The following is a 21,254-nucleotide window of genomic DNA, read 5'->3' on the forward strand; positions in this document are numbered from 1 at the left end:
GGTCCCGATCCAGCAAGGAAGCTCCAGATTTCTCCCACCAATTCCACTCACGGTCCTGGTGCACGTGGGTTGATTTGCTGATGTGCTAACAGCACCTGAAGATGCTCTGCAGAAAGACTTTTGCCTCCTCTCACACTCCTGTCAGTCTCACCAAACTTCAATTAAAAAGATAGGATCTAAAACACGTAACAACAACACTCTTTACCAGGAATCAGTTTTACTGTTCAAGCTCACGGATATAAAAAGTTTATTTATCACTGGGACAGGTGACAGAGAATGCTGAGACAAAAAGGAAAAAGCAAGCCTGCAGCTTGCTATTCTTCGCTACTGCAGGGACAGCCAACGTTTCCTTACACCATGAATAATTCCATTTATACACAGCTCTTTTAGCAAGGTCACAACTCTTCCCTCAAAAAATGAAGCACTGTCCTTAAAATCTATCACCTCTCACCCTATATTAGCCTGCACACAGTCAAGTATATGTAGTGGAGCTTAGCAGTTCGAAGTTTGGCAATTCAGAAACTGATTGTTGTTCAGGACACTGACTGATCTACCCATTGGAAACTGAATGCTCCTTAATATTAAGGATTTTACAGTTTTCTTAGTAGGGAAAAAAAAAAAAAAAAAAGCTAGGTTTCAGTTTTGTTCCTCCTACTAAAGGCAACTGCGTCGTTATCCTCTTTACACTCTCTGCTCATTTTTTACTCTGGTGTCAGTTCTCCTATATGCCTCTCCCACACGGCTTCACAGGCAGTTCCAAAGCCTTACAGCTTGGCTATTTGGATGCTTTTTCTAGTTTCCAACCACGTCAAACTACAATTAAATTAATTTTAATTAACCATACAAGTGTTAAAAAATGTCATTTATTAAACCTCCCAGGAAGAGGCCAGCAGTTACTTTTTCAGCAAATGTCAGTTGTTGTCCTTCATCCATTGCTCAATCCATTGCATAATCTGATCCAAATTTCTCTCTAGGTCTTCTGGAGTGTTGCTGGGTAACTGGTGCACGATTTCCTCCCGATATGACAACATAGCTTCCTCATAAAGAGTCTGAAAAATTTCACACTGAATGTTGTCCTGTAGTTTCTTCCCTTTGTAACCCCTGAAAAACAAGAACAGCACCAAGCTAAGCCTCAGGTATAGAGAGAACTACAAAATATATCATGCAGAATCAGTAGTTGATATCACAATCAAATCTGTGAAGAAGTCACACAACAGCAATTTACTTATTCATTGTGTGACATACCTGCTTTCCAGCCTGTCATACAGATACGAGTTGTCTGTGCGAAGTACAAATACGATATGAAACCATTGTTCAGGGAAAAAATCACAGCCGTGGTAATCAACGATAACTCCACCCTCGCGCATCTTGTCTTCTAGCTCATCAATTACCTGTAAAAAAAACAGACAGGCAAGGTTATGTGACATCACAGGAAATGATCAAAACAAATGCAAAAATCCTAGGGTTTGAAGTTGAACTTACCCTGTCTTCATCCAAAATTGGACATTCATACTCCTCATCAAAACCTTCATATAGTTCTCCTGCAGCAAAAATAATTCATGCAAGTTAGTGAAATAGCAGGAGTTATTAAAAATATAGTTACGTTTGTTTTGGGAGGCTGTAAACAAAAATATTGTACAGACAAAAATACTGTACAGAGCATGGAGTGCTTCATTTACAGAATCACAGAATCACCTACACAGGAAGAGACCCCCAAGATCACCATGTCCAACCTCTACAAATTCCTATAAAGAGAGGTTTGTCACTTGCATTGCATTGATTAATAAATTACTGTTACAGGAGTGGTTTTGTGAGAAACACTCCATAGCCAGTAACTTAGGTGAGGATCTCAGTGACGTACCAATTTATTCGTGATTGCAATGGCGGGTGCCCCACAAGGAGGAGAGTGCCCCTACCAGTTCCAAAACACAGTTTATGTACTTTTTGATGACAGGAACCTCCTCTGAGTGATTCCCCACTGTGTGGGTAATCCAGGTTCACAACCCATCTGATGCTTCACAGACAGAATCACAGAATCACAGAATTTCTAGGTTGGAAGAGACCTCAAGATCATCGAGTCCAACCTCCAACCTAACGCTAACAGTCCCCACTAAACCATATCCCTAAGCTCTACATCTAAATGTCTTTTAAAGACCTCCAGGGATGGTGACTCCACCACTTCCCTGGGCAGCCTGTTCCAATGCCTCACAACCCTTTCAGTAAAGAAGTTCTTCCTAACATCTAACCTAAAACTCCCCTGGCTCAACTTAAGCCCATTCCCCCTCGTCCTGTCACCAGGCACGTGGGAGAACAGGCCAACCCCCACCTCGCTACAACCTCCCTTGAGGTACCCATAGAGAGCGATAAGGTCACCCCTGAGCCTCCTCTTCTCCAGGCTGAACAAGCCCAGCTCCCTCAGCCGCTCCTCGTAGGACTTGTTCTCCAGGCCCCTCACCAGCTTCGTCGCCCTTCTCTGCACCCGCTCAAGCACCTCGATGTCCTTCTTGTAGCGAGGGGCCCAAAACTGAACACAGTACTCGAGGTGCGGCCTCACCAGAGCTGAGTACAGGGGGACGATCACCTCCCTAGCCCTGCTGGCCACACTGTTTCTGATACAAGCCAGGATGCCGTTGGCCTTCTTGGCCACCTGAGCACACTGCTGGCTCTTATTCAGACAACGCATGGCCTTCAGTTGCTGGCCTACTAAATTTCAAATTTCTTTTTTACTGCTTAAAGTGTTGATGTTTCTTCTCTTACCTTGACACCGTGATTTTCACCTAATTGCTCCAAGGAGTCTGGCTGTCTGCGTTTTATAAGGTTGCCTGCTAAGCTTTCTTAGCAGTGCAAGCACATCTCAATACCACACTCCTTACCTTTAAACAGCGTAACGCTGCAAAAAAAACAACATTTTTACTCCCACCGTTTCCTTAGCACACCCCACCAAAAACACTTCCACTAAGGCAAACCCGTTGTATTATTTTTTACTGCAAAACAAGCGCTGTAGAAGCGAAAGGCTCTGGAAAATAAAGACATCTCCGGCCTACCTTCTTTGGCCAGGTCCCCCACGTTGATGTAGGTCAGCCCAGTCCTGGAGGCGAGCTCCTTCCCCAGCGTGCTCTTCCCCACACCCGGTGTACCTAAAGCAAAAAAAACAAAAAAAAAAAATCCAAAAAAAACCAAAAACAGGTCAGAGCGTGAGGAGCCGGGCGCCCTCCAGAGAGCCCCTCCTGAGGGGAAACCAGAAAGGGGGTGGGGGGGGGCGGCTTTGCACAGAGAGAGGCGAGGGCAGGACAAGGAGGAAGGGGCTCCCCGTGTCCCCCAAATCCCTGCCCGTGTCCCCAAATCCCTGCCCGTGTCCCCAAACCCCTGCCCTTGCCCCCCCGTCCCCGCACCGGTGAGCAGCACGTTGGGCCGCCGCATGGCCCCGCCGCCCACAGCACAGCACAGCACAGCACAGCCCGAGCGGGGCGAGGCGAGGCGCTGAGGCGGGCAGCTAAGGGAGGGCGCTGAGGAAGGACCCAGCGAGGCCCGGCCGAGCTGCCAGCAGCCCCGGCCCCGCTGCCGGCCCCGCTGCCGGCCGCGATGTCCCGGAGCCCCGCGGGGAGGCAGCCGGAGGTAGGCACCGGGACCGGCCCCGGGCTGAGGGGGACGCGGGCGGCCATGAGCCTGCCCCTCCTCAGGGGCCGGTGGGCGGTGGGGGGGGGGGTGCTGTCGCAGCGCCTCCATTCGTGTTTTTTTTTAGAGGCTCCTGTTAATTTTTTTTTAATTTTCGGAGAGTTCTGGGTCGTGAGCGTGTATTTGTGTGTCTGATTTCCCCGGGAAGTCGCCTAAACTCGTAAAAATATTGTGCTCTGAGAGCGCGTCCTGCCAGCAAGCGGCGTGTGGGGCCCTTGGCTGTGCTCCTCTGGCAACACGCAGGTGGCCTCAGAGGGAGCTCAGGGCCTGCGAGCTTGGACACCGGCCCTGCAGGGTGTTCCTCAGGTGCAAAAGTAAATTGTGATAAAAAAATAAACCATGAACAGCGGTTTCTTTACGTGTTGCTGTCCGGCTCGTTATGCACGGCACGGCCGCTGACCCGAGATCAGTCCATCAGTCCGTATGGCCTCGTGTGGCAGATGAACACCAACACCTGATTTTATCATGCTCTTCACATCGATTTTCTGTTATATATTTCTAGTTTTTGAGGAAAAGCTGCCTTGTAAATGGGGGAAAAAGTCTTTACAATGGAAGAGACGACACAAACTTGATCTTAATGTGAAGGCTGTTGATAAGCTTATGCTGCTTTTCCATTCTTCTGTTTTAACTTTACTTTTTTTTTTTTTTATTTAAATGTGTTTTAGCAGAGATCTCAGCTTGTTCTGGTTTGCCACTTTGCTGCAAAATCCTCTGACACAAGGTGTAAATATTAACTTTATTCTTTGGCCCTTAAGAAGCCTGTAATTGATACAGTCCAAGCAGAGTAAGTGTCAGCGTTTGTTGCTAGCTGGCATTCATTTTAAATATCCTCTCAATCTTAATGAAGTTCTTTTGCATCTACAAGGCATTTTTTTATACACACCTGCTAGAAATCTTGAATTTTCTGGAGACAGTTGTGCTCTATTGAAGAAAGGAAGACAATGCCACAATAATAACTTTTTATTATTATTATTTTTGATTTTACCAGGTAAAAGGTTGGTTGGCAGATTCATTTGATGACTTCTTTGGAAACACAGCTGTTTCTTCTAGCACAGTTTCTGCAAAGCTGCCTAGAAGCAACTCTGGAAGAAATAGTCAGCAGAACAAAGACCTGTCTTCTGTGCCGGCATGTAGCAAAAGCAAAGTTCTGCCCAAAAAAAGAACAAAGTCATCTTCAGTAGACCTGCCTGGCAACGAATGCAGACAAAATCAGAGCCAATCCCAAGATGAGCCATGGGTAGATAAATACAAACCTGAAACTCAGGTATGAGAGTTATTCTAAGTACTAAAATAATAGTAATGTTACACTGTAATGTATCATGCTCGTCTTTCTAATCCAACTTGATTGGGTCCTAAATATGTAGTATTTTATTAGGGCAGTAAAGTACTGTTTTGATTTATCTACTCTCTGTATTGAAGGTTTTAATGAACTTGTCTGTATAAGGTGCATTTCTTAGCAGGCCTCCTGAGGATACAAAGGTGCTGATGAGATGTTGTTTCTTGTCCATCAACTTCTAAACTTTTGAATATGTTGTCAAATTTTAGCTAAATCTGTCAGCCACGAGTACTAGAAAAATCCACAGCTAGGGGAAGGATAGAGAACTAAGTGTAGTACTTGTATTTTATGTTGAAATTTTTAATAGTTCATCTCTGGAGAGGAAGACTAGAACGCGAGTAAGTTGCACGAAATCTGCAGAAATCCCCCAAATACATGCAGGTTTAGAGTCAGTAAGGCCTAAAAACTATCAGCTCTAGCAATAGCTATAAAGCATACTACCATGAAGGATTATAATGTTATTACTTTAGGAATAATAAATTATTCATTATTTCCATACTGCTGGCAATGGAAAATTGGTTGTTTGAGGAAAGAAGCTCCAATGATCGGCTTTCTGTTACTTCTATAATAGCATAAACATATGTAACTGGAATATACACGTTATTGTTCTAGTCTGTATGTATTCTGTTCTTGAATCCCATCATTAAAGTTGTAGAAGACAGGATGCACATATATATGTGTTTCATATGTTTTCATCTTGTTTCAGAATGACCTTGCTGTGCAAAAGAAGAAAATTGAAGAAGTTGAAACCTGGTTAAAAACACATGCGTTTCAGAGGCCACCAAAGCAGGTAATTTTGCTAAAAATTAGCAGCCAGAAGTACAGAACTGTCTAAACAAGCTGGATTCAACATTCTTTTAATTTCAGGAAGAAAAAAAAAAAAAAACTTTACTTTTAGGTAGTGTTTATATTGCTTTGTAAGAAATCTCTTAAGAACGTAGGTTAGAGCTTTTACATTAGTTTAGGTTTTAAACAGCTAAGGGAAGCAGAGCTGAATTCTATTTTTTTTCCTCAGCAGCATTATTTTGTAGCATTCAGTCAGTTCATACCTGTTTGGTTGTGCTTATAACTGTGTTTTATCTCCAAAAGACTAATTTTACATAGCACGGCAAATTTCCAGTTACAGTGACTTGAAGTAAGAGGGTATTTTAATTTCTTGATTGATAAGAGGCATTCTTACACTGATGTGTCATTTAGTAGTCCCGACTAGTGCTTTTCAAAGCTGATTCTCCTGTATGTATTATGTTGGTGTGCAGTTAAGCAAGCAGACTCCTTTGAAAAATCTGGGAGCATGCCAGCATGCCTTCCCGACTTCTGTTCCAGCTGTTCCAGAGTAGCCAACAGGTAAATCAGTAACACAAAATACTTACCTATGTTTTTATTTGTAAAAGAGAGTCAGTATCAGTACTACAGAAAATGTAGAACTCTTCTTCAGACAAGCTTTAGTCTTTATTTGTAATGTTGGGGATTATTTTATTTCTTTGACAGGGTGGCTCTGTTTTACTATTAACTGGTCCTCCTGGCTGTGGAAAGACAGCAACTATACAAATATTAGCAAAAGATCTTGACATTCACGTGCAAGAATGGACCAATCCAATATTGTCAGACTTTACAAAAGAAGATTTAAGAAGTGTATTTGGCCACGGTAAGTATTTTGATTTTTTTTTCTTTTCCTTCCTTATACTTCTTTGATTTTCATAGTTTGATCTGGCTTCGTATGTGACAGAGGCATAAGAATTAAAAATACAATGTCCATATAAGTCAGATTCTTAGAGTTTAATAAGAGTCTTACTTTTATTTGGGAAGGGATTTTTTTTTTTACAGTGTTTACTCCAAAATAGTTTACAGTACACACAGAGAGCTATGTAATATCCTGGATATCATTTGAACTAGTTAAATAACTGTGTGTCTTTGGGTCCTCAGCTGAATTCTACTCTGTAAAAATAGTTTTCTATTTCAATTATGTTTGCTAAAGGGCTTGGCTGCTGGTGTTCAATGGCTTTTATCAAAAAGTAGCATGCGTGGGAATTAGTTCTTGTAGTTATTATGTATTCTATATTATACCAAGTAGAATACATTTTTTAATTAATTTTCTTTTTCAGTCTCAAACTTTCATACGTTTCCGAGTCAGGCCCAAGCAGCTCTTTTTCAGGATTTTCTATTAAGAGCAAATAAGTATAACAAACTTCAGATGCTTGGGGAGTCCTCAGGAAATGATAAAAAGCTTATTCTCATTGAAGTAAGTGAAAATTTTTATGATAAACTTGACATGCTAGCTAGCTGTTGCTGGTGAATTGGTGTTGCCACAAATTTGACTACTTTTCTGCAGATGAGTTACTACTTTTTGAGTCTTGACAGCACACTAGAATCAAATTCTACCCCTACTTAAACCACATAAGCTAATTGCCAGGCAGAAGTTGGACACTAGTTCATATACAGAAATCAGAAATAGATTACTAAAATGCAGATTGTGAAGCAATATTGAAAAATCCAATCTGTGCTTCTGTATGATTCGCTTTCTAGAAATGTGTATGTGTTTAAACAGTTAGATGGAAAAATTACCACTTTTCTTGTTTATTGAAGATGCAAGATAGTATAGAAGAACTTGAGAATATGCGTATTGTATAAATTAGCATGGTTTCCTGTGATTGCTCTTCATAAAGTCAGCTCATGGTCTAGATTCTCTCCTATCTCGAGTAGTATATCCTGGCTCCTTCTGCAGTGGAGCTGCTGCCCTGAGTATTTCTGTTATGTCTGAATAAAACTGTCTAGTAGGTAATGTGGTCATACATGGCTGTTTCTTGGGAAACAAGGATAGAAAAAAAAATGCTTCTTTTAGATAATTGTTTTCCATAGGGAAAGAAAGAAATATTAGGCTTTTTTTTTTTTCTTTTTCTTTCTGATTATTTTCCGTGTTAACTGCATTCAGATTTAGTTGAAAGCGAGGTAACTAGGAAGACAAAATGTGTAGCAGTGTAGTGTGGCATTACAGTCAGTCTGAGGGAGAGAATATTTACATTTGAATGTAATGACAGCAGTTCATTTGTTTTGAATAGGACATACCAAACCAATTCTATCGAGACCCTAGCAGTCTACATGAAATTCTCAGGTTAGTTATAAACAAACTTTTAAAAGTTAGCCTTAGCCGCTTGTGTTAAATGGGGTTTGATTCCTGTTTCACCTGCTTGTTTTTCAATTTAGGAGATTCGTTCGTACAAGTAGATGTCCCCTTATATTTATAATCTCAGATAACTTCAGTGGAGACAGCAACCAGAGGTTACTATTTCCAAAAGAAATTCTGGAGGAGCTGTGTATTTCAATTATCAGGTAAGATCTTTGATGAAGTAAGAACTTCATCAAAATAAATGAGAAGTGAGGAACTAATTGATTTTTTTAATGACTTTTAACAGTTTCAAGCCTATCGCACCAACAAATATGATGAAAGTTCTTAATCGAATAGCAGCAACAGAAGCTAGTATGGTAAGTTGTCAAAACTGAACTTGTGCGCAGTGCTAGGATCAGGCTTTTATATACGAAATATGTTATTGCTACTTTTTATTGTTTTTATTGCTTGATCTTTGATCATGTGACAACCCTCCCCTCTGTCAACAAAAGAAAAAAACATATTAAAAAACAGCAGAATACAAGGAACAAAGGGGAAAGCCATCTTATTTTTCAGTTGAGTTCCGCTTGATCCTTGGTATAAACTTTCAAACCTGCGTTTTACAGAAACCATATATATTGAAAACACTAAGAGCAGAAGACAATCCCATCTTATCCAGTAAGACAAGAAGAGGTCATTAACTTGAATCCTGTGTTATTGCCCAATACTTGATTACAATGTATTCTAGTACTGACTAACAGCTTGGAAAGACCCCTGTGCCTTGTTTTCTCTAGTATATTGTTATATAAATTGTGGCAATGTGTTTAAATTGATTAAATGTTTTAAAATTAGACCTATTACCTTGCTTGAGCTTCTAATTGGGTCCTGATATAATCTGTTTATGGTCTATATCAGAGGTGAGTACCCACAGTCATAATATTACTCAAATACTCCTTATCCTACTTTTTGTTATTACTTTGGATGTTGCTTTTCCTTGTAGAATGGAGATAAGAATTATGCTCCTGACAGAACATCTCTAGAGCTGCTTTGCAGAGGTTGTTCAGGTGATATAAGAAGTGCAATAAACAGTCTTCAGTTTTCTTCTATGAAAGGTAAATACCTGTGATTTTCATGAAAGTGAATGATGTTTTGACCACTGCTGCTGTAAAGATATGCTGTTCACCATTGAAGCTGCTAGGTGAGCTGTGTGAAAACATTTTTAACTTGATGCGCTGCAGCAAGAAGAGGAGGATTTTTTTCTTTAAAGCCAAATAAGTTGAGTGTTATGTCATTTCTAAGTATCTGCTACATGTGTATTGATGTAGCTTAATGCAGTGACCTCTCTTCCTCTTGATACCTTTGTTAACCACTATGCATTTGCTGATGAGAGCATTTATGATGCAAACTTAATTTGAAAGAATTATTTTCACTGCTTGGTTCTTTAAAATTGTTTATGTCCTCATCTCTGCTCACATAGCATTTCTGAAATAGCCATTCATGCGTGGTGTTTCTGAAATTTCGAGTGCCTACAGCTGTTGATAAGTTGAAAAGCTGTGAGGTAGCATGACCTTCTATGAAGTTATTGACAGGATTATAGAATAGCTTTGTGAAGTTCAGCATTATAGTTGCCTTTAAAATACGTGGCTATACAATGTAAATCAGACTTAGTTTAAGATTATTTAAATGTTCCAGTGTAGAAAGAAAAGACTTACTATGTCTTTTTTTAAGTGCTGGAAGTCAAAACGTAGGGAAACAAATTGGTACGTGGTCTCTGGTACTTGTAGTTTATTCTGAGAACCTGTAGATGATGCCAGCATTTACGTTCAAACCAGAAATAAGGAAGTAGAATTCTGTGGTACTTCTTAAAGCTGGTAGTAGTCGTGTTGTTTTTTGTTCATTTCCTTTCTATTCCACTTCTCAGGTTGAAAATGTGGAATAGATTAAATGTTGTTTCACGTCTTTGTGGTTTGGGTTTTAGAGTATATTGAAATGGATTTCTAGCTGTGTTTTTTACATGTAATTGGGGAGAAAGTCAAGTTTCTAGGTTTCAATTGTAAACATGGAAACTAAGTTCTTCAGATAGTTTTTACTGTTTGATTCATCAGAAGTAAAAAACAAAACAAAACAAAACATTTTTGATTGTAGTGCCATTAAATGAATAAAAAGTAGGCTGAAAGTACCTGTGAGTAGTTTGGTCTAGCTCACTGGTGGATGCCAAGATGCTTTATATATATATTTTTATATATATATTTTATACATACTGTAGAAAATCTAAGTAGTCTTAAAAATGACCAGTTTGTGTAATTTTAGATAAACTCATCTTGGAAGTGTAAAAACATGGGGGTTATATAAAGAACTTGGGAGAGAATAAAGGCATACGTTCCTTCTTGCATTTTTTCTTTTTAAACACTGATCAAGAGAGCTGTCCTCATGTCAAATGGAAATTATTTAATTGCTCAGGTGTTTCAGTTAGATAATAGATCAGCAGCCAGTGAAAATTTTGAGGGACCTCACCTTCATGTTCATCTCTGTGTGCCATCAAAATGCAGAATTTATTTTACATACATGTAATTTCTCTGTGTGTAAGACAAATGATATGTTCTTTATGGTAGTATTAATGGGTAAAAGGGATCCATGATAATCATGAGAGAAGAGAGAGATTACTACTTTAAGTTCCTTTAGTTTGACAGAGGACATCTCATCTGCCACTAATCAAATTTGGGGTTTAAATTTTTGAATATTAGATTAAAGTAAAAGAAGGGGTTTATTCCGTGGAGCTCAGACCATTGCAGAAATAGTAGGCTGTTGGAAGAATCACTAAATGAAAGGTTTTCTTTGCCTTCATATATTTCAGTAAGAGCATTAAACGTATCCTGCAAATAGAAAGGAAATGGATAATTGCACCAAATATAATGAAAATACCATTTACATTACTTGCAGCTGCATTACTTACAAGTTTCTTCTTTATAAATAAAATATAAGTTGGGCACACAGGACTAGGGTAAGTAAGAAAGAATGCCAGCTTTTCTTTTAGAACAGCTGTTTATTATTTGAAGAAATGCGTGGCATCTTAGTTATGGCTTAAGGGGCAAAAGTGTAATAAATCATGCTAGTTTAGGTGATGAGGTTGCCTTCCTAACAAATGTGCTTTCTGTTAGTTACCTTACTTTTAAAACTTTTTCTGTATCATAGATTTTAGTTATTTATTTACTTCATAATGGTCATATTGTTTCTTTTATTGATAGACTTCTCATTGGAGAAAAATTTTTGGTCAAGGAAGGAAGGCAACTCCACACTAAAACATGGAGCAGCAGCAGTGTGTAAATCAAGAAAGAAAAGTAAATGCGATCCTTCAGAAGACCAGGAGATACAAGCTATTGGTGGCAAAGATGCTTCTATCTTTCTTTTCCATGCTCTGGGGAAAATAATTTACTGCAAAAGTAAGAGAACTTTGCCTTACTCTTCCTTGTCAGTAGGAGAAGTATGTTAGCTCCTAGTAGCTAGACTTGATAAAGTAAGGCTTAGGGTGACCCCTAATTCTCATATAACAGTATAAAGATAGTAATAAATGCCTCTGGTAACTGAGATTGCAGCAGTCTGCATGTAATAGAGAAATAGCACACATTTCATTAACGAATCTACTGCATATATGTAATACAATACATACCTCTAGTTGCATTAGGTCCATCTGCTGTCATGCACTTACAGCTAGAGAGATAGCTATCACATTTGTTGCTTTGCCCAAAAGCAAAATTTTCCTTTTGTGTAGAATTATACATAATTATGCATTTATGTTCTGAACTCAACTGTTTTCTTAGAGATTACAAAATGGCCCTGCAGCCTCTTGGCTGCTGCCTGCCCTGTTGATGTGTTTGGTTTTGATTTGTTGTGCTGTCTTTTCCTCCCTACATTTTTTTTTTTTATTACACTACCCCATCTCCTTTTCCACCTCTCCAAAATGCTTTTAACTTCACTGATTTTTATACACTCAGGCTCTGCAAATTTACTTCAGCTCTGCTTCCTGGGTATGGCTACGGTCCTTTATTAACATCTAAATAATACAATTCATAAGAATTTGATACTTATGCTGTAATACTACCTACGCTCAGCTAAATAAGGAGCCATAATGCCACTGGCTGTTCACCTTTATGTAATAATGCACAGCATCTGTTCCAAAATAAATTCAGAAATGGTGAGATGAGGGAATATGAAAATTATTAGGAGAAATGTGTTATATGAAGCATAGTGTTTCTAATTACCTGCTGTTGACTATGTAATTAATTGTTGATGCAGGCATAAACAGTTTCCTAGGAAGTGAAAACTGTGTAACCTGGTAAAGTCAACTGTTGCTTAAAAATCATGCTCCCTATATATGACAACTACTGTTTATGCAGTTGCACATTTCTGTTCTTGCTCTCAGTCTCATTGATTTTCTGAGTTTGAATTTAATGTCTGAAATGTGTGTCTTCCCCACCTCGTTCCCCTGTCAGCTCTTTGATAGTATGCAGTAACATGACGTTATTTGTGGTACTAGAGGACTAAGGATTATACAATTCCTTTTAGGAGAACCTCTGTCAGAGTCAGAAGTTCTTCAGCTGCCTTCTCACCTATCAGAATACCGTCGAGACACCTTGCTTATTCAGCCCGAGGTATATCTGCATTAATTGCTTGATTCCAATTTGATATGGGAGGAAGCCAAACCATAAACCTGAGTGATTGTTACAAATTCTCAAGTGCCTTTGTCATTAATCATAATATTCATATACTCAATCGGTTTAAGTTGCAGAATAATCTGGAAGGGACCTCTGGAGGCTAACTTCAAAGGCCAATGAGGTTCGCAGTCTTGTTTAGTCTTGAGTATCGTCAGTGATAGTCAGTAAGGTGAGAAATTTCTGACTTGCATCGAAGGGTGGACTTACCCTTGCTGCAGGCTGTGATGATTTCTCTCTCACATTTTTGCTGTGTGTGATCTAGTGGAGTCGGAGCTCACCTTCCTGTTGTCATTCATTGGAGAGCTGAAGACAGCAGTGATTTCTGCCCTTCCAGCCTCCCTTAGTTGTCTCTGGGAAGAAACCATCCTTCCCTTTGCTTGTGAGCAGAGCAGAGGGGGACAATCACCTCCCTTGGCCTGCTGGCCACGCTGCTGTTGGTGCAGCCCAGGGTACGGGTGGCTTTCTGGGCTGTGGGTGCACCTGGCTTGCTCGTATTCAGTTTTCCAACCACCAGTACCCTCTAGTCTTTCTCCTCAAAGCTGCTCCCAATCAACCCATCACCCTGCCTGTATTCATGTTTGGGATTGCCCTTGCTCAGGTGCAGGACCTTGCACCTGGCTTTGTTGAACCTTACAAGGTTTCTGTGGGCCCCATCACTCAAGCATGTCAAGGTCCCTCTGGGTGGCATCCCTTCCCTTTGTAGGTCATGCACCAGCTCTGTAATCATCCAAATGTGTCATAACTTCTATGGGATAGGTTTCCTTTTATACAGTATAAAACCTGAAGTTTTTTCTTGTGGTTCCCCCCACTTCCAATAGGTTATTGTGGAAAAATCACACATGTCTGGAAGCATGTTTAATTTATACCTTCACCAGAACTACGTAGAATTTTTTACTGACATAGATGATGTTGTGAGAGCCAGTGAATACCTGAGCACCGCTGATGTCCTTTGTAGTAACTGGAATGTAAGTGTCATTTTATACATATGTAAATTAAGTTGCTAGATGTTTCTCTGAGTATTTATAAATAGTAGAAGGAAATTTTCGTACACATTAATAAGAACTAAGCTGTATTATTTCAAACTTATGATACAGGTGACTGTGAATTGTTAAACTGCATCCAATGGAGGAGAGATGCAGGCCATTTGTGTACAATTTCTGTGCAATTTGTTTTTTTATAGTTGGTCATTGTATATTTTATAGACTACAGTGTGTATATATAGCGTGTATATATATATATAATATGGTATATTAAATACACCATATTTTTATAAAATAGTGTAAAATATTCTACAAAGTGTTTTTAAGTAGAACAATAATGTGTTAAATGTATCAGAGGCTATATGTCTTCTCCCTGAAGTACTTGAGCTAGCTTTTTGTTCAGTTCCTTTGACCAGAGGTTCTGCAGTAATCTAAATGCATGCTAAACATGTTTTGTCACTGCAGTTAAAGAGCATGTTTTAGTCAAATGAGATGCATTGTACCTTGAGCTCAGCTAATGCCCGGTTTCTATCTTAGTCACGGCTTGTGATGGAAGAATACAGCGCGTCTGTGGCTACCCGAGGTGTGATACATTCCAACACATCCCGAGCCTTTGCCCACTGCCAAGGAGGGATGGGGTTCCGGCCGCTGCATAAGCCCCAGTGGTTCTTCATCAATAACAAGGTAAATACTTGATGTTTTGAGGAAGGCATTCCACTTACATTTCTACGTGGTGTGAGTAGTATATGTGAAGTTTATACGCAGTGCTAAATTTGTCAAATACCCTATTTTAATATAAGCTACTTGTAAAGAACACTTGCTTGAAGAGGTCTACTTGTGTTATTTCATTAATGGACAAATAAACTGGAGACCTCCAACAGTGTTCCCTGTGTCCGAGTTACTGTATCTCTGGGACAGCATTAACCCCCACCTTATGGGAACACAGTTAACGTTGAGATACTTTAAAATATTCCTAAAAGTAAGTTTAATTTAAGTAGTTTAAATTGCCTTAAACTCTTATAATAATGCAGAAGTAGTTTGCAATATATGTGGTTATCAGAAATGGCTTGTCCATGAGATACCAAAGCTCTTGGCAACTTTTTACATTTGAATGCATACCTGCCTTGCTGTGACTGACAGAATTTTAAAAAGTGCCTAGGATGGTTGGGGAATACTATAAATAAAGGATAAAAATTTCAGTAAAGTTCAATGTCCAGTGAAAAACAAAAATGAAGAAGTTTACCATTTTTTTGTAATCTGTATATGGCCACTCTAACTGCTTCTTTCTTTTCTGGATTTGTTCTGTAGAAGCTTGTACGTAGTTATCCAGCAGACAAGAAGAAAGTCATCCTGCTGCTTTTTCTGGTACAGAATACATATAATAATTTTCACTTTAGCAGAGTTCTTACTTTTAATTTTTTCCTCAACTCTAACAGTATCACGAAAACTGCCTTGCTGCAAGATCTCTCTTCTCAAGCTTCTGTTTACCACCAGAGTGTCTTCAGACGGAGCTATTGCCTTACCTTGCTATGTTAGCAAATCCAATGAGAAACCAAGGTAAAATCAGTGTTACACTTGCTCTTAGATTTTTGTGAATATTAAAGCATACTGAAAAATTTTAGTAACTCAGAATGTGAGTTCCATCTGTCCGTTTGCCTCACTTCAGCAAAAATAACAACGACAACAAAACAAATAAAAACAAAACCCCAAAGCCACCACATATGGTACACACAGAGGTAGTGAGCTGGTGTATAATCAAAATTCAATTCCTGCTGGGTTTTGAAACAAAATCAGGAACGTCTTTAAAGCTTTTGTAACTGAAAGAATGAAAACAAGCTGCCTGTCTTGTAATAGGTGAGATATACACAATACATACACATTGCTTTATAAATGTGTAAGTCTGGTCCTAGTGTTAGAGTACTTAAAAATCCTATTTCCCTCTTGCTTACTGCACAGATTTTGAGCATCTATGTACACTGAATTTCATCATGTGACTATTGTGCGGTCTCAAGGTCTTGCACAGTTCTTCTGTATGCCCACATCCTTACTAGCCTATTTAACTCGGTGCCCCGAGGTATCTCTTTTTCTCACATTTGAGAGCATACTGGGTAAGGCAGATCCTAGAACAGATATCTACAGAGATGTGTTGGCAATTTTCCTCCATTGCAGGAGTGAACTGTTAACTCATACACATGGCCCCCATTTCCCATCCATTAATTATCAGAGTTTACTAATTAAGTTGTTCTTTTAGGCGTAAGGCTTCTTTTGAAAGCCTCTGATAGGGGACGTAGGAGCCTTTTGGAAACCAAGTAGACTACATTAGCTACATCTTCATTGCTTCTGATAGCTTTTGAGTAACCTCAACAGACTTAAAAGGCTCTAGAAAGCCTTTCCCAGAAAGAAGTAAACAAAATCAAAATTTACAGCGCATTTTAAAAAAATGTGTAACAAAGGTAACCCATGAGCAGATAGTACATGCATAAAAATTTACGTTGTATGATATATAATCCCAGAATTACTGATCAGACAGGTGGGTCACTTATGCTATGTTAATTATGTCTATTAAAAGGCTGTATGTCTTAACTAAGGCCATGATGTCCAGGTTAATTCATTTTGTAGGATATGTGTTAAGCTGTAAACTTGTGCTGTAGAGTTATTATGAATGGTAGGGGTATTATAATTGTGTAGGCAATATACAAATATACTACATATTCAAAGTATATCATACTGCCATATAAACTTTTGATGAGGAAACTTATGCAGGACCACCTAACTGAACTTTCGATGAATTACTTGCTTTACAGTGTGCTTAATTCTATGTGCGTTGTGATGTATTTAATACGATACTGGTGATTCTTTGTTCTCAGCTCAGATTGCTTTTATTCAAGATGTTGGGAGGCTACCCCTGAAAAGACGTTTTGGGAGGTAAAGTTGCCTTTTTCTTTCTTCAAGAAAATACAATACCTTCTTTCTTCCTCAACATATTAAGAAAAGAGATGTTTTTGTACAAAACAATTTCACTGTATATCTGTAGTGTGACATTTTGCCTCACTTGCAGCATGATCGTTTAGTAGTTTGGCTGTTAGAATTTTTTACAGTTCAAATCTGTATTATGATGCTAATAGCAATATTTTAGCTATAGTCTTACTTCTATATTCTTGTCTAGCTTTCTCTTCCACTGTACCGAATGCTATTTATCTGTGCTAGACATGCTTATGTTTGTTCAGTGCATGATCTGGATGAAATCTTTTTACCATCAAGAACATTTAATTGAGAATAAAACTAAATTGGTATGAGTGTAGTGTGCTTTGCCCATTGTTTATCATGACATAAAACATTAATCTGAAACTTTGATAGAATATTCTGTTATGTCATTTGTTAGAGGCTTAAGAAAGAAGGTATGAGAAATTACTCTTACTTCCTTTGAAACAATTGTATGCCTGTGGGACTAGCAAGCACTTAATGAGTGCTTCCTCTGAAGTTAAATAGCAGCACTGACTTTATTTTGTGTAGCTTTTTTCATAAAACTACAACTACTGAAATTCCTCTGTCTTGGATGTTAGAATTTTGAAAAAATACTTTTTTTCAGTTGTGATGCTACAGTCGCCTATTTACAGATTCTGTAGTGCTGATGGGGCAATACAGCTTGATATGCTGTACTATGACTCTCGTAGGCTTCTGAACCATAGGGATTGTTCAAAAAATTAGAGACTTAGATACGTTTCTATGACCTTGATATCTCTAAAAACTAAAACATTTTAATTGTGATGGCCTCTATTAATAAGGTGTTGTGTGTTTTTTTTAGCCAAGAGAAAAGGGTTTGTCAGGGCATCTGACAAAGCATCTTTTATTTATCAGTGTAATACTGCTGCATGAGTTTTAACTACTTTACCTCGTAAAGTTACCAAAACCCATGCTGTTCCTTGACATATGAATTAAAAGCCGATTCGGCTGCTAGTCATGAAGAAATGGAGGAATTTTTGTATTCTTCCTAGTCTGAGCCAAACTGTTTATAACTTCACAAGTTAATCATAGACTTCCTTATGCCATTAACTTTGTCTGCAGCATACCTCTAAATACTGATAAAGTTTTTGTGCCTGCATTAATAAGTTGCGTGTGTACCATTTAGTTTATCTGAGAGACAACTTTGTAGGACTGAAATCCTTTTAGCTTGTTCACTATTTTGGAAAGGAAGTGTAAAGAAGTTTACATATTTTAGTCGTATGTATTTGCTTCCTTCACGAATCCCAATTGAAAATCATTTATTTTGTTAAGGACTTTATTTTGTTAAAGACTACTTTTGTTAAAGACTTAATTTTATTAAAGACTATTTTATATAAAGTAGTCTTTAATAATATATGTTTCAACAGAAATAAGAATATTATTTTCCATTACATTTATTAGTGGGTAGGAATACTGCCGTAGTAAGAAAATTGGCATTGGGGAGATTGTATGTTTTTTGATGAATTTGAATTGTTGTCAGGATGAGCTTTTGTCAGTAACTTTTGGGAAAGTTTATTAAAACCATGTAAAATGGAGAAAATAAATAATGGAATATTGATAACATACTGGGGTAGGGATGCTACAAAGATGAAGTCCAAATAGTAAAAGAAACAAGAAATGTAAAAAGAAATACTTTCCACTCCTTGTCTTAAGTTGCCTGTTTCAAGTTAAGTTGCTTCATGTCGTAATGGACTTGGTTCTTGTTTGGAAGGGGTCTGATGTGCTGTGGGCTGTTGTCAGTAAGGTAGTTGTTGGCAGTTCACGTGCTTGAGGAAAGCTAACCAAAAATACTGTCACCGTAAGGAAGAAACGTCAAGCACCAGACAGTACTGGGGAAAGAACACAAAACGTACATGACTTGATACTTTGCTCTTGCTGTAGCTCTAGTTTTAGGTTAGATAGTACTGTTTTTCACCTGAGAGAAGCTTCTATCTTCTGTCGGTCTTGCAGGTTATATAGCGTTGAGGTCTGGGCATAAATATCTATACTTGGTAGATGTGTACAGAAGTAAAACATATTGGAGGTAGTGATGTAAAAAAATAATGTGTACAGTTTGAATTAAATGTGACTTGTAAAGGGAATTACTGACAGGAAATGTGAAAGCTGTTCAGCGTCAGTGAACAGGAAGGTGCTACACCGGTGGTCTTTATACTGCAGCTTGTGCTAGAGCAGGAAATGGTTTTTGGGGGTGGTTGTTGGGTTGTATGTGTCTTATTTTTTTGGTAATAACTTAATCTTGTGATGATTATTTTACAGGTTAAAGCTTGAAACACTTACTGATAAAGATCCTGGAATACCAGACCTGTTTGTTAGTTTTGAGGGGGACCATGATGGTGTGCATGCTACAGAGATGGATGTACAGATGGAGCAAAACAGAGCACACGAGAGTGGTTCAGATGGATTCCCTCTTTCTTCTAGCCAGTGCAGTGGAAGCGAACTACCTTGCAGTCAGCCTCAGCCTGTTGCAGCCCAAGCAGCTATGGAGGAAGATGAGTTAAAAATAGAAGAATATGATAGTGACTGAGTACAACAAAATACCAACAACTGAGTTGCCTGAATAGATTAAAATTCATCAAAGGCCTTTGCTAAAGTGATGGTCTGCACCTCAGTAATCCTTTAGCTACTTAGGTGGATGAAGAAGCCAGATCTAAACATGTGTCAGTATCAAGACATTTCTTCAGCTTCCCCTTAGCTTTGGAGGATCAGACCTGAGCAGAATACTAAATTGCAGGCTATTCCCTGCCTATTCTGAGCCATGAAAGTAATTTATACTGTGAGAGAGAGAACAGTAAATGATATAGTTTGAAAGACTGTAGATAATCAATTTCACTCTTAAGTTATTTTTTATTTTTACACATTTTAATTTACTCTGCAGTTGTACAGTGGGTTTCCTAAGTGCACAGTTGATTAGTTGTCAGCATTTGAAGGCTTTACTAAAATTTATACCTTCAGGGAAATTGCTGTTTGGAAGTTTGAACCTTCTGAAAGAAGAGACTAAGGGGTATATGTAAAAAGTTTTATATCCTGTACCGATGATGTAAATAAAACTCCTACTGTATTAATACTGTTTTGTATTCTGCTACAGATATTTTTACAGTGTTTATAGGTTGAACATATGTTGTACAACGCATTATTTTGGATTCCTTTTTGGAAAATATTTTCATAATTTATTGAGGAGGAAATAGAACAATCAATCCGAAGTCCTTTTTGTCCTTTGTATTCTGTAGGAAGCTCTTGGTGTAGCGTGCAGTTTTCTCTTTAAATTGCAGCTGTGCTGGAACAAAGAATAATCCCATGGTTGGTAATTGACACATGAAAAGTTTTTTCTTTGTCTGAACAGACCGTTAAGTGGTTTAGCACTTCACTGTAACTGGGATTACTTCACGCAAATCAGCTTAACAGGTTATAATTAGTGATACCACATAAATAAGGAAACAAGGAACAAACCAACTTACTTTGAATGAATGACAACGTGTGTTTGCATTTCTCTACTGTTAAAATCCAAAGTTAGAAAATGCATCTACAGCCATAACCTTGGAATGAATGCTGCTAATAAAAGGTTTAGATTTGTCCCCTATGAACAACCTTGTGTAGTCTTTAACTCTGTCGCCACTGTTTAATTTTCAGTAGGGAAAGTTACAGCTTAAGTTCTGTTACCGCTCTACTTACGACACTTCCCCCTCTCTGTGGTGCTTTGGAGGGTGTGACCCCTGCTCAGCTCAGCTACTGACTCAGTTCATTCGGCCTCCTGCCTGTGTGCCACTGAAACGCCTCTTTAGTTTGGGGTTAGTAATAAATACAAAGTAGTAATACAACTACTTTTACTAATACAATTACCATCCAGCACATCCACGGCATCATTCAGATTTGGGCTTTGTCTTCTCCAAACCCTTGGCACTACCTCCAGGCCTGTCCTGCTCCCTGCACGGAACCGTGTCCCGCATGGCTCCCTGGAGATGCACCTTCTTCAGGTAAAAGGTGTGGCTGGCCTCGCAGGCCTCCTGTTGGGCTCACTCCTGTATCCCACGTTCTTCTCCAATCCTGAATCAGGGAGCTGTACATCATTTTGTCCTGCTGATTGTCCACAATTTCTTCCCGAGGTCTTTTAGGAAGCTTTACACACTCTTTGAAAGCATCAAGAAATCTGAGAACCTTCCCTGTCCTCGGTGCTTTTTTACAATGAAGAACTAACAATAGCAACAGGGGAAAAAGGGTAAACGTTTTCTGAATGTTTTAACTTAGTGTCCACTTGACTGAAACAGAAGAATAAATTTCTCCGAATTGTCTGTGGCACTTTTTGTAATTTGAGAAGATTGGAGAACCTTGTTCCAGTTAGCAGGACAGCCTGAGGCATCAAGCATTATGCCAAGGAGCTCAAAGAGAAGTCAGCGTTTCTGCCCCGTAGGCTCCAGGCAGGTGCTTTTTGGGGGCTGCTTGCAGGTGCT

The 21,254-nt window shown here is 38.8% G+C and overlaps 2 protein-coding genes across 2 annotated transcripts; one reads left to right on the forward strand and one right to left on the reverse strand.

The window, feature by feature from the left end:
• Window positions 1–843: 843 nt before the first annotated feature.
• Window positions 844–3,561, reverse strand: AK6 (adenylate kinase 6). Its single transcript, XM_082782583.1, has 5 exons — window positions 3,393–3,561; window positions 3,045–3,137; window positions 1,483–1,541; window positions 1,246–1,391; window positions 844–1,101 (listed from the first exon to the last, which is right to left on the reverse strand). The coding sequence occupies exons 1-5, from the start codon at window positions 3,418–3,420 to the stop codon at window positions 912–914; spliced, it is 516 nt and encodes a 171-aa protein (XP_082638709.1). The 5' UTR covers window positions 3,421–3,561; the 3' UTR covers window positions 844–911.
• RAD17 (RAD17 checkpoint clamp loader component) lies at window positions 3,489–20,380 on the forward strand. Its single transcript, XM_082782581.1, has 16 exons — window positions 3,489–3,615; window positions 4,664–4,939; window positions 5,718–5,801; window positions 6,500–6,656; window positions 7,114–7,250; window positions 8,068–8,120; window positions 8,213–8,338; window positions 8,422–8,491; window positions 9,115–9,226; window positions 11,360–11,554; window positions 12,678–12,763; window positions 13,645–13,791; window positions 14,344–14,490; window positions 15,243–15,363; window positions 16,674–16,731; window positions 19,066–20,380. The coding sequence occupies exons 1-16, from the start codon at window positions 3,583–3,585 to the stop codon at window positions 19,331–19,333; spliced, it is 2,070 nt and encodes a 689-aa protein (XP_082638707.1). The 5' UTR covers window positions 3,489–3,582; the 3' UTR covers window positions 19,334–20,380.
• The last annotated feature ends 874 nt before the right edge of the window (window positions 20,381–21,254 follow it).

The sequence above is a fragment of the Aythya marila genome, assembly GCF_965140915.1.
Source record: "Aythya marila genome assembly, chromosome: Z".
Lineage (NCBI taxonomy): Eukaryota > Metazoa > Chordata > Aves > Anseriformes > Anatidae > Aythya > Aythya marila.

What these genes read in the sequence shown, in the direction of transcription:
- AK6 (XM_082782583.1), bottom strand. Translation starts at nt 3,420, where the DNA reads ATGCGGCGGCCCAACGTGCTGCTCACCG. An exon ending in GCCCAACGTGCTGCTCACCG is followed by an intron (nt 3,138 to 3,392) that starts GTGCGGGGACGG and finishes TTTTTGCTTTAG; the next exon opens with GTACACCGGGTGTGGGGAAG. An exon ending in CAATTTTGGATGAAGACAGG is followed by an intron (nt 1,392 to 1,482) that starts GTAAGTTCAACT and finishes TTTTTTTTACAG; the next exon opens with GTAATTGATGAGCTAGAAGA.
- RAD17 (XM_082782581.1), top strand. Translation starts at nt 3,583, where the DNA reads ATGTCCCGGAGCCCCGCGGGGAGGCAGCCGGAG. An exon ending in AATACAAACCTGAAACTCAG is followed by an intron (nt 4,940 to 5,717) that starts GTATGAGAGTTA and finishes ATCTTGTTTCAG; the next exon opens with AATGACCTTGCTGTGCAAAA. An exon ending in AGTCTACATGAAATTCTCAG is followed by an intron (nt 8,121 to 8,212) that starts GTTAGTTATAAA and finishes TTTTCAATTTAG; the next exon opens with GAGATTCGTTCGTACAAGTA.